Here is a 17,809-nt window from a genome sequence, read left to right as displayed (position 1 = left end):
AGCGAGCGTTCAAATAAGCGTACATCCGAAGTAGCGAAATTCGAATTAAAGAATCCGCTATGTAGTAGCATTTTTTAAGGATTTAATCTTAAGTTTGATTTAAATGAGACATTTTTTTCTTTTCAATTTTTTAAATTTATTTCGATGTATATTAAATTTCTAAACAGTTCATCTGTTGCTTATTAATATTCTTCAACTGACTTTTTTATTTTTATTTTTTTGATTTATTAAATAAAAAATATTTTATTTTTTAGTTTTTAGAATTTAAGTTTAATATTTCAATTGATGATTTTTAAAATTTTGCAACCGTTAATTTGCTTGATTTAAAATTTTTAGATTTTTTAAATTTTTTGAGCGATTTTTTATTATTATTTTTTGACTTTTTAGTGTTCTTTTAAGTGTTTTATTTTTTTTATTATTTCTTTGATAAATGACTTTTTTTATTTTAGAATTTTTTTCATTGATGTATTTTGATTTGTAAAATTTTGAAACAGTGTTTTATGAATCGAAGATATTTTTAATTTTTGTTTTTATTTTTATTTTTAATTATTGTTTTTTAATGGATGATTTTTTTCAATTTTTGTTTTTTTTATTTTTTTTTTGTTTTTTTTTCTAGCTGATGAGCATTTTTTACTTTTCAATTTAAGATTTCTTCAATTTAGAATTTTTTGGTTTAAATTTTTTGCAATTCTGTTTTTTTATTGGCTGAATTAGTTTTTTTTTAGCAAAATGCATAGTAATTATTGTTGAATTTTGTTAATACTATGAATTTTAAAACTTAGATTTATAAAATTCAATTATTTTATTCTTGGTTTTTTCAATCGTTTAAGTTTTAGTTTTTTTTAATTGTTGATATATTTAATTATTGGATTTATGACCATTGCTTTCTTCTGAGAAATCGTTGTTCTCATTTCAAACAGCACTATGTTTCACACAAAAGATTTTTCATCCGTCGAGGGTCGAGGGCGTCGATGAACGTTTTTTGAAATTTTCTGCTCCTTTCATTATTTTTGTTCAATTTTTAATCAATTGCTTCCACTGTTCAAATCTCTACACATTGTCAGAACCCCGTTTTCTCCACACCCTTTTGCACAGCCCTGCATGAAAAGAACTGTCAAGCATGGAAAAAATCAAAACAGAGCACTCAGGCCCGGTCGCGTGTTTTGTTATTCAATTTCACGATTCGTAATTTTTATCAATAAAAAAGGTGAAACAGTGTCCCAAAAATGTCCAAAATTAAGCACACAACGGAAAAGGCACTCCAGATGCTTCGGACCCTGCCCCGGGTCTCCATCGGCAACATCAGGGACAATCCAAACTCGAAGCAACCGGTAAGTTTCTTCGCTTTCCCTGCTGGAGTTTGGTTTATGTAATCCGGGTTGTTTTTTGGGGTTTGTTTTAGCAAAAGCGTGGCCGCGCTCAACACGGCGGTGACAAACACGGTGCAGGAAACAAGGGTTCCGGCCAGCGTCAAAACTACATGCGACTGGGTTACGAAACGGGAAACACTCCGTTTTATCTGCGCTTCGGTTACGAACCGTACTACAAGGGCCACCACCTGAAGCGGGAATATCCACCGATCAGTTTGCACCAGCTGCAGAAGCTGATCGACACGAACCGGATCGACGCGAGCGGGCCGATTGATTTGACCACGATCTGCAACACGGGCCTGTTCCAGATTCGGCCGGACCAGCTGCATTACGGCGTCCAGCTGACGGACGAGGGTGCGGACGAGTTCCGGGCGAAGCTCAACATCGAGGTCCAGCACGCGCCCGAACTGGTCATTGCGGCCGTCGAGCGCAACGGAGGCGTCATCCGGACTGCCTATTATGACCCGCACAGTCTGTTTGCGGTGGTGAATCCCCGCAAGTGGTTCGAAAAGGGCGTTCCGATTCCGAGGAGGATGTTGCCACCGCAAGACGCGATCGATTACTATACGGACGCGAAGAATCGGGGCTATTTGGCGGATCCGGAGGAGATTAGCAAGGAGAGGTTGGTGCTGGCGCAAAAGTATGGCTACGAGTTGCCTAAGATTGAGGACGATCCGCAGTACGAGATGTTGACGCAGTGCAAGGACCCGCGGCAGATTTTCCACGGGTTGAACCCGGGCTGGGTGGTGAGTTTGAAGGATCGGGCCATCGTGAAGGCGAAGGGAGGCGAGTGAAGTTGAATGTTAGGGCGTTTGAAAATGAGTTGGAATAGATGGATTTAAACTGAATCGGAGGCTTATTGTGATTAATTCGGAAAGAAAGTCGTGGAACAAGGAGTTTTGATCAGGTAAGATCTCTAAGTATTTGAAATTCGAATTTTGTTTGGGTTATCTAGTAGCGAAAGCGTCTATTAGAAGTGAGTTTCGCTGGAAGGTCTGAAGAAGCATTTCAAAAAGCTTGTACTAGTACCTAAAATTGATCATCGTTAATACACTTCCCGAACACGGACGTAAACTTCAAGCACGGCACTTGTCTGTCAGCAAACTCTTCGAAATAATTTTCGCACGCTTCGTGCCCGTCCTTGGTCTGCATGTATTTCTATACCGATCTCAATTCCGCAAAAACTGCACATTGTTTCTTGTTTCTACGAACATGATACGAAAAAATACCTTTCGCTGTTTAGTGACATTAAATGCTACAGTTGACTTCATATGTTTGTTATACGAACAACAATTCCAGCTCAGTTAATCGTTCCAAGCAAAGTTCTTTCGGTTTTGTGTCAATCTCAATGAGATCCTAATGTGTTGCGTTCACGGAAGGTGCGATCCCTAATGTTCTAAAAACAGAAGGAAATTGTTTCTTTAGAAATTCCATTACCTCCTGCCGTGATTTTTCACCGACATTTACTTTTCTTTCAGACTAAATTCGAAACCAGATTTGTCGTTACTAGCTCATCAATCGGAATGAATTTTATTTTTATCCAGTTATTTATTTATACACGCCTCATTCCCTACAAAATAAAATACGTTAATCACATTTACAAGGTTTGTAGACTTGCCAATCGCGAACACTGAGTGAGAACCTCATATCGATGGTTCTCTGATTGTTATATCAATGCGGTTACGCTACTGATATTTTGTCCGTATGAAACTCGAATACCTACTTCTTTTTGGCCGATAAACTGTTAAAAATGCACTGAATTCTCCCCTGACTTGTCACAATTTTAGCAACCTTAAAAAAATAAGTTAAGAGTGAAAAATGGACACTTGTGTTTCGAATACACTAGTTAGTCCTTGAAGTTCACGTCCGTGTTAGCAGGGTGGCCATACAAGTCGGGAAATCGGGAAAGTCGGAAAAAAGTCGGGAATTCGCCAAAATCGGGAAAAAGTCGGGAATTCATGATTTTTTGTCAAAAAGTCGGGAAATGTCGGGAATTCTAAGCATACTTGATTGAAAATTATTTTTCAACTCTTGAATAATTTTGTAATATTTTGTACAATTCTCAAATTGGATTCACTCAATTCTGCTTTAACCCCTTCCCGCCCAGAGCAAAATCGATTTTTTTTACGTTTTTCCACATTACTCGTAACGGGATCGACCAAATTGGATGAAATTTTAATAGTTATTAGTTAACTTTCTATATTAACTAATGCAGGTTGAACCAGGTTGAAAAAATGAAGGGTTGCGGAGAAATTGAATTTTGAAGCCAAAAATTAGTGGTGCTCTGGAGTAACCATGGGCGTTAGAGGGTTAATAACTTACTTTAAATTTAAGGTTCTTTTCACTATTTCAATATATTTGAATATGGAAAAGCTGTTTAAGACATTCAAAATCTTAATTAATATTGGAGTCTTTGACACAGATCTTCATAATATTTTTCATGAATCATATGATCTCTATTAATTTTTGTTTATCAAACAAGAGGTAAAGTTAATGCAGGCCAAGGATTGATACCTAAGAGCATGCAATGGCACTGACCTTGTTGCGTGCTCTTCGGTTGACGTCCACGTAAGGAACATCCTGGAAGGAGCGTAACTAACTACATCCGTAGTTCTGTTAGATCATCCGAATTATCTTGATCAGAACAGTATAGCTCTGGTTCCTTGCGAGTGTCCTATTTTCTTACCTCCACGTTGGCTTGGTTTTCATGATGACCTAGCTGGTGGCCTGTGGAAACGGATCGTAAACCTTTGACCATCGCGGGTCAGAGTCGAGACGGCTAAAAGAAAGGGGCGCGACAATGTGGGAAAGGGAAGTAATTTGTGATTGTAGACGGTATTGTTTTGATTCGCAGTATGTTGAGTCAACTGCTGTGGATGTACCTGAAACATCACACAGCGGGGTTTCTCTTCTCTTCATTCTCAGCTACCACCTATCTCCTATTTTTATTTTGCTCTACTGATTCTCAATTCTACACTGATTCTTCTATTTAATATCCATCATTTGGTTTTGATTTACTAACTTTTGATTCTCTTATCTCTCAAAGCTTTTCCACTCTTTTTTACCAACTGATACTGCTGTAACAAACTTTGTTTTGTTTTTTTTTTTTCCTTAAAAATATACTTTTCCTTAATGTACTAGTAATATCAAGTCTATTTATCATTTGCCTAATTTGATTTTATTTCGAATTAATTTATTTAAATAATTCTTTATCTGTCCTATAAATTATCATTAGCTTTTTTTTTTGTATCTCTATTTATTACCTATTGTCTAATTTTACATCCAATACATCTAGCTTCTCTCTTTTTATTCTTTAAAATACGCTCATCATTCTCTTACTATTGATTCTTGATTTTTATAAAATACATTCTCTTTTACTGTCTATTGTTTTCAATCTTCACCCTTTTTTTCAAACAAGTGAGGTTTGAGCCCTTACTCAATTTATGGAATGTTTAAAGGATTAACACAAATATTACAATTGTACTTTTGGTAAACTTTTATAACATGCTTAGGACCAAAAATTGTAACAAAACACCGCGACAAAAGAAATAGCAACATATAAACACGACTCAACACTAGGAATGATTCAGGAGAAAACAATACACAGTAAAATAACACATAAAACAGTTTTTGCTTTAATGAAAGTTGATAGGCACACTATAAATGGTTAGGCGCTTATACTTACATCAAACCCTACGTAATGTACCACCCCCGGCCGAGTTAAAATGCGTAACCGGAAAAGAAGGTGTGCATGCCTGGCACGAACACTCAAAGCGTGTTCTAGCGTGCTGCTCGTACTGACTCAGAGCAAGGGTGAGATGTAGGTGTAAGGGCAGTGCGTGTTCGTCGGGAACCTGGTGCATAAGATCGGTCAAGGCCCGTTCTTACACTGAAAATTGCGAATTGCGAATTGCGAATCAAACAAGAGGTAAAGTTAATGAAAAACTAATCTAAATATAGAGCCTAATGGCCAGCTTAGAGTTATGATTCTATTTCATTTTGTCACATAGATTGAATATTTGAAAACAGATTCCAACTTGAGTTTGGCAATGTTTTTTTTTTGGTAAATATTTTTAATTGTTTAACTAAATTCATTAAGTAATTAAAATATGTTTTTTTCTTCAAATGTTGCCGTTAAACTTTTTCTGTGAGTATGGGTAAATTACTACTATACATAAAGCTTGATTTTAAGTTTTCGAAAAAATGAAAAAATAGCGAAAAAAAACAAAATTTAAAAACTTTTTTACGTTTTGAAAACATAAAGAAAATTTTGAAATTGTAAAAAAATAATCCAAGAAATTTAGAGTTATTGCAAAACTGTTAAAAAATTGTCTCTTCAAACATTTTGCTTAAAATAAGTGGTAAAACATAAAATCATATCAAACTGAATGTTCATTGAAAAAACTTAACAGTTAAATACTGACCACGAGATAAATTAACATTGATTAAAAAAAACAATATAAAAAATTACAAAATTTAAAAGGGAACCAGGCATTTTTTTAAATTAATTTCCTGACATTTTCCTAAATCCTTTGAATGAATAATTTCAGCAATTATGTTTTAATCATTCTTTGATTTAAAATGATGATGAAGTTTAAAAAAATAGGAACGAAATTTTAAGTTCAGTTATCTTTTTTTTTTATCTTTAACTTTTAGTCATTTCCAGTTGAAACGAAGTATCAAAAACTATACTTTTGCCAATTTAAAAAATAACATGAATGTTATAAGTATTGAACTTTCGATATTTTTTTCAAAAACTAATTGTTTGTGTTTCTACTCTGAATCCTAATAATGAAGTTCCATTTTTGAAGTTTTTTTTAATTGTTGTTTAGTGGCTGTATTTACAAAAAATGCCTATATTGGATTATTTTTAAATTGATTTTTTTTTTCGGTGGTTAATATTGACTTTTCTTATAGAAAGTTTTTTGTTTGAAATCATTCTTTAGATAAGAAATGCGTATTATTTGTTGAGCATTCTGGAAAAGTCTGGAAAAAAAGTCGGGAAAAAGTCGGGAATTTGAAAATGGGATTTGAGTGGTCACCCTGGTGTTAGGGAAATCTGAAGTGAATGTTTTAGTTAGAAATGAAATGTAGTTTGAATTATTTTTATCACTTATGATTGTTTAAAAGAAGATGGATCATTAAATTTTAAACCAGAGGGTTCTTGAACGTGCCTGGCAGAAAATCTTTATAAAATTTGTCCGAAAAACTTTGATAGATTGGACCTCTGGTTACTGAAATACAGTCACAAAAAGTAAAAGAAACAGGACACGATTTTTGAGCAATCACCTAAAAAAATCAAATGTTAATTTCAAGACTGACATTTGAAAAGGGCTAAAAATGCAAATTAAATATTAAAATGCAAATTTGAAGGATATTAAATTAAGTGGCTATAATTTATTTATTTTTTATAAAATTGTTCTTAATATTACGTTTAAAAGTTTGGGATACCTAATACAAAAAAGCTCAAAATTCAGAGAACTTAATTTAAAAAATACTGACTCTCGACACATTTGATTTGATGCAACCAATGTTAAAATATGAAACATTCGTGAAATTTTCTGACCTTTTTGAAAAAAATATTTTCAATTTTTTTAAATTAGGACTAACATTTCAAAAGGGCGTAATATTGAATGGCCCTTTTGAAATGTTAGTCTTAATTTAAAAAAAACTGAAAATATTTTTTTCGAAAAGATCAGAAAATTTTACGAATGTTTCATATTTTAACATTGAAAATCGAACCATTAGTTGCTGAGATATCGACGTTAGAAAATTGTGGGTTGTTTGGATGAGACATAGAAAACATCAATTTTGCTGTTTCTTTGCATGGCAATATCTCAGCAACTAAGGGTCGTGTCAACAAAGTTCAAAAAAGCAAAATATCGAGAATTTTCTCAGCTTTTCACAATTTTTTTTAAAGGTAGGCAAACATGGATACTAATTTTAAAAAAAATAATATCTACTACTTTTTTTCAATAAAGTACTTTTTGATTGCAAATTTGATTTTACATCAAAAAACGAAGTTGAAATTTTTTCACGATTTTTTTTTCAAGTCAGTTGTGATTCAAAAATTCATAACTCGGTCAAAGATTTTTTTGCCAGTTCTGGAAATTTCTGAAAAGTTGGCATTTGATGTCCTCTAAAACATATCGGAAAAAATAGTGTTTTTTTTGCAAATCAAGTTTTAGTGACAAAAAGTAAAATTAAAAATCACCAAAAAATGTTTTACCGTTGTATATTTTTTCAGTGTAGGATAAGGATCTATACCTACAACTTTGCCGAAGACACCAAAAAATATAAAGAATCTCATACAGGACTGTGATATTTCACTGCTAAAAAGTTTTGTTTGAATTTCTAAAATTCTGAAAACAACTGAAAAATAATGATAAAATAACAAACACAAAAAATCTTACTAATTAAATGAAATATATTATAACTCATTTTTCTCATAATTTCTGTTGTGCTTAAATACATAAATGCTTAAATAAAAATAAAAAATAATAAAATAATATTTGATTCTTTGCAATCTTGATTACCACTGCTCGCTGCGTCCTGCAAAATTATCCTACACGTTTTATTGTTTTGTTTAGTTGCATCTTCTCTCACAGACCAATTCTGCACGAATAAAAACGAAAATCTAGTTAAAAAGCACACAAACTGTCGCTTCTGCTTTAAACTTCTTATTTTTTTTAATTTTAATGTTAAGCGACAGTTTATGAGCATTTTTTTGCCAATTTACAAACAAACAAAAAAAGTCCTAAACACATGCAATCAAATCGAAAAAAAGGGGTCTACTTTTATAATATATTTTTTTCTCTGCCTAAAATTAAACGATAGAAACTAGATTTATGAAAAGTACATTCCATTCCGGAGGGGGGGTGGTCGATTCAATTTCATTTTTTTGTAAATTTTGGTTTTGTTAGCAAAATGTTTGTCCTCGTTTGAAAGTCTACACTTTGTGCAAATTCCGTTTCCACTTCTTCAATTTCAAATTATAGTTTTGTTAAATTCTTAAACTTAGCGGGTGACGAAAATAGAAAAAAAAAACTAAAAACAAACAAAATCCAAAATTATTGTGATTGCTTTTCCGCTTTCTCTCTCATTCAAAAATTGTTCTAAGATCGCGATCACACAAAATTCGCGCTCTCTCTCTCTCTCTCTCTCTCTCGCTCGCACACAATCTGTCACACGCCAAACAAGTAAGAAAACGGCCTTTTTTTAATGTTTGTTTTTTTTTTATGAAAATGTGTTCCATGAAGGTATTTTATTACAATTCTATTTGATTCATCTTTTTTTTTGTTTCACTTCACGCCTCACCGCTCTCTCTCTCGTGCGTTTCTACGCTTTCGCTCGCGTGTTCACAAAGATTCATACAAAAAACTATTGTTCGGCTGTGTGTGTGTGTCTGTGTTATTGTTTTAAATCTGCGTGTTGCTTGGTTTTGTTTTGGGTGTAACTTGCCGTGTTTGTGTGTGTTTGTTGCAGTATCAAATCGCTAATATGGTACAAATTTCACAGATAAATTTGTTTATCTTTCTTTTGTTGTTGTTTTTAAAATACATTATGATTTTTCCTCTTTTGTGTGTGTGGCTGCTTTGTATAATTTAGCTTATCAAGTATTGTATTAGTTTAGTGTGTTTTATTACGTTATTACACTTGCTCTAGATTACATTGTTTTTATCATTTTACGTTTTTGTTTTCTTCTTTTATTACGGTATATAAAAATATATACTTTGTTCCTTCCTTTCTTTACATTCCTCAAATTTCCTGGTACAGCGTGTGATTCCTAATTTCTGAGCGCACACGCGATTATTGTTTTCTTCATTTTAGCTTGCTTATTCCTTACTTACAACGGTACACACAAGATTTTGTCTCTATAGTTTTGCCCACATTCATATGTATCAAAAATCGGCTTTCTTTTTCGTACAAACACTACGCGCACTTTCCTGCAGGGGGGTGAGTACTTTCCAGCGATGGGGACAACTTGTTGGCGACTCGATGAACAACACAATTGAAAACAAACGAAACATTTATGAACGTCCCTAAAAAGCTACAAATGCAACAATCTGTGTGTGTGTTTATGTGGTGGATGCGCCTCTCCCTTCCGTTGCTGGTAATTTTTCAGTTCGAAGACAATTTCATACGAAAAGTGTTTGTCAAAACACAAAAGCTGTCAACTTTGCTGAAAAAAATAAATAAACAGATTTGAATTTTGACCAAAAATAAACATGAATTGAACCCACTGTGCAAAACCCAAAACGAACGCGCTGACAGGCGCTCTCCTTTGACGTTTGGAAAATTTACTTGCACGAAACGTCAAACGGGCATCGCAGTGACAAGCGCAAGCACGTGTTTTTTTTTCGCTCGTCGGAACAGTTTGACGGAAAAATCATCGCGATAGTGACATTACGGAAGCTGAATCGTGGCGAAGCCACGCAACCAGAAGGAAATCCGCGAGTACGCATTGTAAACAAAAAAAAGCAACGCAGCAGATTTTGCACTTTCGAAAATCTTTTTCGCCGTGAAATTGCTTCAACGAGTTTGAAAGAAAGTCAAAAAGCAAGGGAAATTCGACACGCTAGCTTTTCCTTCTCTTATCCTCTTATCAAAAAGTGTTTCAAAGGTGAAAAATTGGACCGAACATGTTGGAAAATGTTTGTCGAGCGCGGGATTCTGCCCTTCTTTTGTAGTTTTGATTTGTTACCTATTAGTGTGAGTGTTTTTCTTTCTCTTTTTTTTTCTCGGTGTAGAGGTAGTAGAAGTAAATAGTTAGCAAACAGCAGTGTGAGTGTGTAGTGTGTCAATTTCAACATCAATTCACATCGTTATTAGGTTTAGTTTTGAGTTCGGATCGCCGCGTTTTTTTGTTTTGAGTTTGATTTTGTTTGATTACGAGCTCCGTTGGTGCAACGACTTTACGCTATCTAAAGTTTGTGTGATTCAATTCCATGCGCAATTTAGGCGCTGCTGGACTAGTACGATCAGGTGCCCATTTTGCCCCGTGAGACCCCCTCACTAATTCCTAAACCTTGCTTGTATTTTTTAAAAGTTCTGCTGATAGTTTCGCCACTTTGAGTGCTGTAAAATTTCCAGTGGTGATATGTACGGTGATATACATGTGTTGCACTTATCACGTTTGGCTGATTTTTTGTTTTTTGTTTCTGTCTCACCATTCTAAAAAGGGATCAACCGGGGCAAAACGGCACCCTTCCTCGTTGGCGTCTTTGCTCGAGTGGTCGTTTTGAAAATAAGTTAAGAAAAAACCAATAACAGTACCTTGTTTGAAGCGTATTTTTCGACAAGCAAATATTTATAATTTGAATAACTAAACTTTGCTCAGTTCAATGGCGCGCTCGCTCGCTCATGCAATGCTAACATACGACTAACTGCGTGGTACATTAGATAAAACTAGCTTTTCCTCGAATTTTCACTAATCTGTGTGCTTTTCTCTTGCGGGTGTGTTTGTGTGGATGTGTAAAAAAAGGACTTACACAATCGCCTAACCTCTTCACATGTTGCACGTTTTTCCAAATTGTTTTAGGAGTTGTTTCGCGATCCTATACCGGTGTGTGTTTCTCTGTGTATCGGTGTGTTACAATTAATCTTAGTTAATTTAAAACGCTTTAAAACCAAAAAAAAAAAACTAATCATAAAGAATAACCAACTGATAAAAACATGCACGTTAAATTAATCATACGATGTTGATGAACATGTGTTGCCAATGTTACGTGTTGTTCACGTCCTGGGCCACCTGGGTGAGCGGCGATTGCTGATGCTGCTGCTGCTGCTGCAGTTGCTGGTGCTGCTGCGGGGACTGCAGCTGGGACTGGGAGCTCGAGTTGCACAGCACGGTGTACACCGAGTCGACCTTGCTGAGCTTCTCGAACAGCGGAATCAGATCGAGCAGCTCCGAGTCGGAGGCGTCGTCGAACCACGACTTCACTGGCACCTGGAAAATTAAAAGAAAACGGATTCTGATGAATTTGATTAGGAGTAAAATGATTTTTTTTGAAGCATCAATAAACCTAAATTTCAAGTACAATTTTAAACAAGAGATTTCAAACGTTTCTGTCCAAACTATTTCTTAGTTGCCAGTTTAATGGAAAATTGCGACCGTGTTGCTAGTAGTTGCTGGTAATCAGCATAATATTTACATTTGGCTGAGCAATTCTTTAGAGCTGATTTGAAATTAAATGCTTATTTTCTGATAATCCTATTTTTATCAAAACTTAAAACAATAACTTTCCCCAATGAACCATCTGCCAACACTTAAGCTTCAACCATAAGGAAGTGAAAACCAGAAGGAGAAGTCACTTTAATCCCAGTTGAAACACAAACCATAAAAGAAAGAAAAACGACGATACAGTCAGTCACTACAACCAGCCACTTTATGGGTGAGACGTTTTTACGATTTCCCAAGTCTCGGATTTCCACCCCCAAACTAATGCCTTCAAAAGGGAAGGAAGGATTGAAGCAAGGGATCTGATTTCGCGCGCGACATTACACGACACATTCACACCCCCCGACGGACGCCCTCCTGGAAGATAGTGTTGTCTGGGGATAAGCCCTGGCGCACGCGAATTAGTCACGAAATCGATGGTGAGTTCGATTTTTTTTTCGGGGGGAAATTAAATGATGTGTGGCAGCTCAGAACTGACTTTGCCCCTCTCCTTTTTCGGCAATAAAACTAAATTTATGACTGTTTGCCCTCTCGCTCTCTCTTGAGTGTGTTTTCCAATGCCGATATCCTTCTGATTCTCGTTTGGTGGCGTGTGTGTTGGGCTTAAAAGGACGATAAAGTGAGTCATCACGGCCGGTTGATTTTCTTCAGTGGCAAAGAAAGGAAAAAATAATGGACAGAGAGGGTGTGTGTAGTTTGTAGTTTTGCGGTAAAATTTGTTTTGCTCGTGAGGACTTTGAGGCACCACATGGGTTGTTATGAGTTTGATTTGGGTGAATTATTAATGTTTGATGCACCGATGATGGCATGTTTGTTTGAAGATCTAGAAAATCGTCAAAAAGTTGTACTGTTTATTAGGGTGACATTAGGGGAGTAACTCGGTTTGCCTTACACTCTTCATCAAAATTGTAGAGCGTTTAATTTCACATTTGAATCTCACTCTTGACTAAATTTCCACACAATTTCCGGGAAAAACAATCCAAAATTTATAATTTTTTCAAAAATTCTTATACAAGCTTAAACTCTCAACCAATTTGGCTCAAAATTGGAATATTGCGAAATTTTACCTAAAGTCGGAGGTGTCACCTAGGGTTTTTTCAAAATTTTCCCAGTTATCTTGACGCCCTACAGCGATTCCACGTCCTTGCCGAAATAGGGATGTTAAAAAATCGTTTTTTGGCGATTTTCATGAGAAAAAAAACACATTTTCAAAAAAAATAGATAGCTTCGGAACGGCTTAACCGATTTAAGCTCGCCGGGTTTTGAGAGAAAAGTGATTTTTTAGGCTTTTGACTAAAAAGTTTTATAAGCCTACCTGAATATACAAAAAAAGGCTAAATATTGAAAATATGTTTTTTGATGATTTTTCAAAATGTTAACGTGTTTGACAAAAATGGCGAATATCCATTAACAGGCTTCTAAAATATTATTTCTGGAAAAAACAGATTTAGTATGAAAGCTAATTTACCATGCTTCTCCATCCATATCCCCCCCCCCTCCCTTCACGAGATTTGCTGGAGACGCATGGTGTTTTATGTTCGATCAATATCCCGAATCCCTTTTTTTCCATGGAAATTCCCTCTTTTTCTCGCGCTTAATAGATATTCATTTTTTCAGAAAATGTTGCGTTAAACATCATTAAAATCATAGAAGAGCAATTCCATGTCAAATAGGGATTCGATTGTACCGGACCTTCTCCGATTTCAATGAAACTTTGTAGACATGTTATGCTATGCATTGACATTTTGTCAAAGACAATCTTATGGAAAATTGGACGAGCTTTCTGGTAAAACAATTTACGAGAATGAAAAAATCAAGTTTCATATAGAAATTGCCAAAAACTATCAAAAACCCATTTTTTCAACATTTTTATTTTTAAAACAGTTGTAACTTCACAACGATTGGATTTAGCGCTATGGTCAACATAGAGACTTTTATGTAAAATTGTCTGGAAAATCGATTCCCGTATTCGGTTTTTAAAAATTTGACGTTTAGACCACTTAAAAAAAACAGTTTCAGTAAATGATTTTTGTATTTTTTAGGTGAATTGTTCCATACTGAACGAACGAATCACCTTCAAATTTGACTTTTAAACTTAAAAATCGAAAAATCACATAAAAGTATATTGTTTTCTTCTTTTAGTGTATTTTGTCGGGAAGCCCGTCAAATTTCCTACAAGTTTGGCTTTGGCCACTTTTTGATACGATGCAACCGCAATATTGAAATTACGAAATACAAACATATTTAAAACACTTACGGCTTTCCCATGTCTACAAAGTGTCATTGAAATCAAGAAAAAAGTACCTAAAAATTCCGGTTTTGTGCTGGAATTGCTCAGAAACATACTTTCAGCTGTTAGTCCTGAGACCTTCAAATCAGCAAAATGTAAGTCGCGATTCCAAAATTTTTAAAATATAAATATGAATTTAATTTAACAAATGTTTTATTTTTTTAACATTGAAAGTTAGACCTGAGATTTTGGAAATAGAAAATGTGGGAATGTTTTGATGGAAACATCAATTTTCTTTTTCTTTTATTCGCTGTATTTCAGCAACCAGGGGACGAAGGTTCTTCAATGTATTTTAGCCAATTTTTTTTGGCAATTTTATTGAACCTTTCGAAAAAAAATAAAGGGTTGGACAATCGTTGATTTATTTTTAAATCGAAAAGTGGTAATTTTTGAGTTAAAATTAAACCTTAAGTGGGTGCATCTTGAAGATTTTGCACGTTATTTAAAAAAAAATGTAAACTTTATTTTACAATACCGTCATCAGGGGTGACATTGGGTCTGAGGGGTGAGATTGGGTTTTCTACTTTGCAAAAAAAAACTATTTTTCAAAAAAAAAACTCGGCGGCGAATTTTTTGTCCAAACTTTTCTATGGCTCAAAAGTTGCGGTTTTTGTCCCATAAATCAAAAAATATCATTCATAATATTTCAAAAGTTTTTTTAATACATGCGGATTTTGGGAAATTGATTTTTTGTGAAATAAAGGTAATTTTAAAAACAGCAATATTGTTTCCCTTGTATATTTTTTCAGAATAGTCCCACAACTTTTCTGAAGACACCAAATCAATTAGAAATTTCCTTAAAAAGTTATAGATTTTCGAATATTTACGTACCATTTTATGGAGCGTTTTCTGGGTAACCCAATGACAGTAATTGGCTTCTTTAGTCAAAGAGAAGCACCCCACAAAGTTTGAATAGCTCATTGCACAAAAACCGCATCAGTCCTAATGTAATACAAAAATCACACTTGTTTCAAGAATTCATTTCTCCATTTCTAGCACAAAAGATGCCTTTTTAGTCTCTAAAACATATCAAGAATATTCGAAAATAAAAAAAACGTAATTTGGGCATTCAACTTTAATTAATTGAAAGTCGAATTAAAAAAATCCATTTAATCGGGTTTGTTCGCAAATGTTCATTCGATACTGGCAAAGCTTGCTCTCAAATTCTTTCATGAAAAAACACGAAATTCCTAGCAAAAAAGGGATATTTTCCAGTGTGTTTTAAACATTAAAAGCCTCCAACGATTTCCACACCCCCCCCGCCCCCCCCCCCCAACACTATCGCTCACATTTGATCTTCCAACATAAATAAAGAAAACATGCACGCAAACACCGCGTCCAGAAAGGATACCTTTCCTTTCCAGGGAAAACTCGAACCCTTTTTTTCGCAACCTTCTGACTCACTGCACCCATCCCGACGATTATGGTGATCGCCATCATCATCAGTTTCCCCCATCCTGCCGCCGTCCAGACACTTTCCAGGAAGTGCAAAAAAAAAAACCCTCGACTTTCACGTTCGTGTTTCATTTTTTGAAAGAAATGCTCGAAATGTGACTTGAATACCAAATTTTCTGTGTTGATTTACGTGCGGAATTTGTGCGAGGGTGGGTTCGTAGAATGAACCTCCCGTTTAATATTTAATTTGATTCGAATTAACGAATTGCTTGTGATCTGGTTGGGATTTAATATGCTCGTCGCGACTTTTTAGGGGGGAAATAGTCAACTTTCCACGTTGCAATCAGTGTTTATAGTAAAGAAGAAAGTGAGGGGTTGTCTGAGTCAGACTTTACTCGCCAAATCATCCCCTAGTTGTCAACCTTGAATCGCAGTGGAAAGACGTCGTTCCCATCCCGAAAATGTCTTGCGAATGTTTCTGCTTTATGATTTTTCCCCTGGTGTTGACGATGGATTGTTTGTGGCTGCCGGGGACACCAATGTTGCTTGGATTGGTTTGACTCTGAAGGATGGAGGATAGATGGCAGAGTACAACATCAGTTTCAATCCCTGTGGCCTTGATTTTTATTTTGCTAGAGAAAGATTCACGGGGTGTGCGCGTATTTTCCACGAACAAAGCGCAGTAAAAATTCCCGGAAAAGCGAGCAGAATTTTTCGGAAGGTTAACAGCCACGTCAGAAGCTGTTATTTTGTTTGATTTCGATGGAAAACAAAGAAAATTTGTATGCTTATCGAAAATTTTTGTAGGATTTAAAGAGGATGTAAGACAAAAGTAAAAAAAAAAATTACGTCGTATTTTGTCCCTCGAATGCCAAAAGGTCGAAAGTGAGAAAAATGGGGAAAAGTATTACAGTCGACTCTCAGGTTGTCAATATTCAAGGGACCATCGAAGAAGGAAATCATTAGTTCACAAAATAATAAAAAAAAAACATGCAAATTTCAAACACCCTTCAAAGCTTCGTCTCGCAAAGAAAAATGTCTATGCCAGCCATGAGAAAGTGAAATTACTGACAACCGTGTAACTTTCCCAGAATGTCAACTGTGGTTGGTTAGGGTAACAATGATCATGTAAATAGCAACGGCTTACTATGATTTGATCACTATGCTACATCTCTCTTATCTCTGTAAATACTTACATAGGTTATTTAAAGGTTCATATATATCCTAAAGCTAATCACATAATATTATGCCATAATTATTAAATAGTTGTTGATTGCTGGTATCAAGATTTCATCTCATGGTTCTGTTTTGCAATTTCTTGATTTTGAAAATCTTAATTTTTGCTTTTGAAAAAAAAAATATAAATAAAGTCTTACTTAATAAATAATCGTGATTTACAATTTTAATTAAAGAAAATTGCAATTATTTCATCTAATAGCTTTTTTTACACCATGATTTTTATATTTGTTATCTATATCCATATGAAACATGTAGCGTATTTAAAAGCAAATGAAAGAAAACACAAAATAATATAATTATGCAGTATTCATGAGTAATTAAATTTCTTCGATTTGTAATCTATCTAAATTACTGAAACTTCATTTAATCAATTGACTGGCAATCAACAAATCGATTTTCATCGATTTCTGTTGAATGAATCGATCATTCCAACTTAACCAATCGACGGGCATTGGCACGATGAACATGAATTCCATCGATTTTCTTTGTCAGACCGGAGTCTCGACAAATTAGATTGAACGAAGGGATCGTTCCAATCCCGGTAGACCGGAGTCCTACCGATGTCTATGCCAGATAGGAATCTCGACAAAATAGACCAAACGAACGGATTCGTTCCAATCCCGACAGTCCGGAGTCCTGCCGATTTCTTTGTCAGGCCGGAACCTCGACAAAATAGAATGAACGACGGATCGTTCCAGTCCCGGTAGACCGGAGTCTCACCGTCTACTTATCAGACCGGAGTCTCAATTAAGGTCAAACGAACTATTCGTTTCAACCCCGGTAGACCGGAGTCTCACCGTTTCATGTTCTTCTTTTTTCAATAAGCTTATGCATTGTTTTCGTTTCCTTTTCTGACATTTATTATGTCTCAATCATCCCTGCTATCCCTTTCCGTTTCCGTAGCCAAACTACAACAAATTGAATAATATTCCTTGAATTGATCACTCAAGGCAGCAAATATCACTGGTTATATATACTTTATATATTTTACATATTTTATATATTATATATATTTTAAATAATCGGTTTTTTGAGTGGTTGTTTTTACCACACCAATCAGCCATTTTTTAAATCAGTCAAATACATCAGCAAATTATTTTTCACCGTACTTACAATTTTATGGTTTTCGAAACAGTGCGTCATTAAATTTTATCAAAATCCACATTATTCAAATCATAATCTATGAAGGTGATTTTCAGCTTAAACTTGATCAAACATCTTGTTGTCCAACTTGCATAATACATAAGTCCTCCGAGAATACTTGCACAAAGTTCCAAGGTACAAGTCTTGTTTCTAGTTGGCTAAAGTAAAGAAAAATCATTAATCATAGTGAGA

General features: G+C 34.9%; 2 protein-coding genes across 3 annotated transcripts in view; one reads left to right on the top strand and one right to left on the bottom strand.

The window, feature by feature from the left end:
• Positions 1 to 1,128: 1,128 nt before the first annotated feature.
• On the top strand, positions 1,129 to 2,218 carry LOC6040187 (39S ribosomal protein L15, mitochondrial). Its single transcript, XM_001849586.2, has 2 exons — positions 1,129 to 1,331; positions 1,403 to 2,218. The coding sequence occupies exons 1-2, from the start codon at positions 1,227 to 1,229 to the stop codon at positions 2,162 to 2,164; spliced, it is 867 nt and encodes a 288-aa protein (XP_001849638.1). The 5' UTR covers positions 1,129 to 1,226; the 3' UTR covers positions 2,165 to 2,218.
• A 7,741-nt stretch (positions 2,219 to 9,959) lies between these two features.
• Positions 9,960 to 17,809, bottom strand: part of LOC6040189 (phosphatase Herzog) — a 119,849-nt gene continuing 111,999 nt past the window's right edge. For both annotated transcript variants that reach the window (XM_038252538.1, XM_038252539.1), the window contains one exon: positions 9,960 to 11,319. In XM_038252538.1, the coding sequence (XP_038108466.1) occupies positions 11,095 to 11,319 (225 nt within the window). In that variant the 3' untranslated portion in view covers positions 9,960 to 11,094. The remainder of the gene's footprint in view (positions 11,320 to 17,809) is intronic.

The sequence above is a fragment of the Culex quinquefasciatus genome, chromosome 2 (assembly GCF_015732765.1).
Source record: "Culex quinquefasciatus strain JHB chromosome 2, VPISU_Cqui_1.0_pri_paternal, whole genome shotgun sequence".
NCBI lineage: Eukaryota > Metazoa > Arthropoda > Insecta > Diptera > Culicidae > Culex > Culex quinquefasciatus.
This window is presented reverse-complemented; position numbering and strand designations above follow the sequence as displayed.

Excerpts from the sequence above, each read along its gene's own strand:
- LOC6040187 (XM_001849586.2), top strand. The coding sequence starts at position 1,227 with ATGTCCAAAATTAAGCACACAACGGAAAAGGCACTCCAGATGCTTCGG. Across the intron at positions 1,332-1,402 it reads ATCCAAACTCGAAGCAACCG|CAAAAGCGTGGCCGCGCTCA; the intron begins GTAAGTTTCTTC and ends GGTTTGTTTTAG.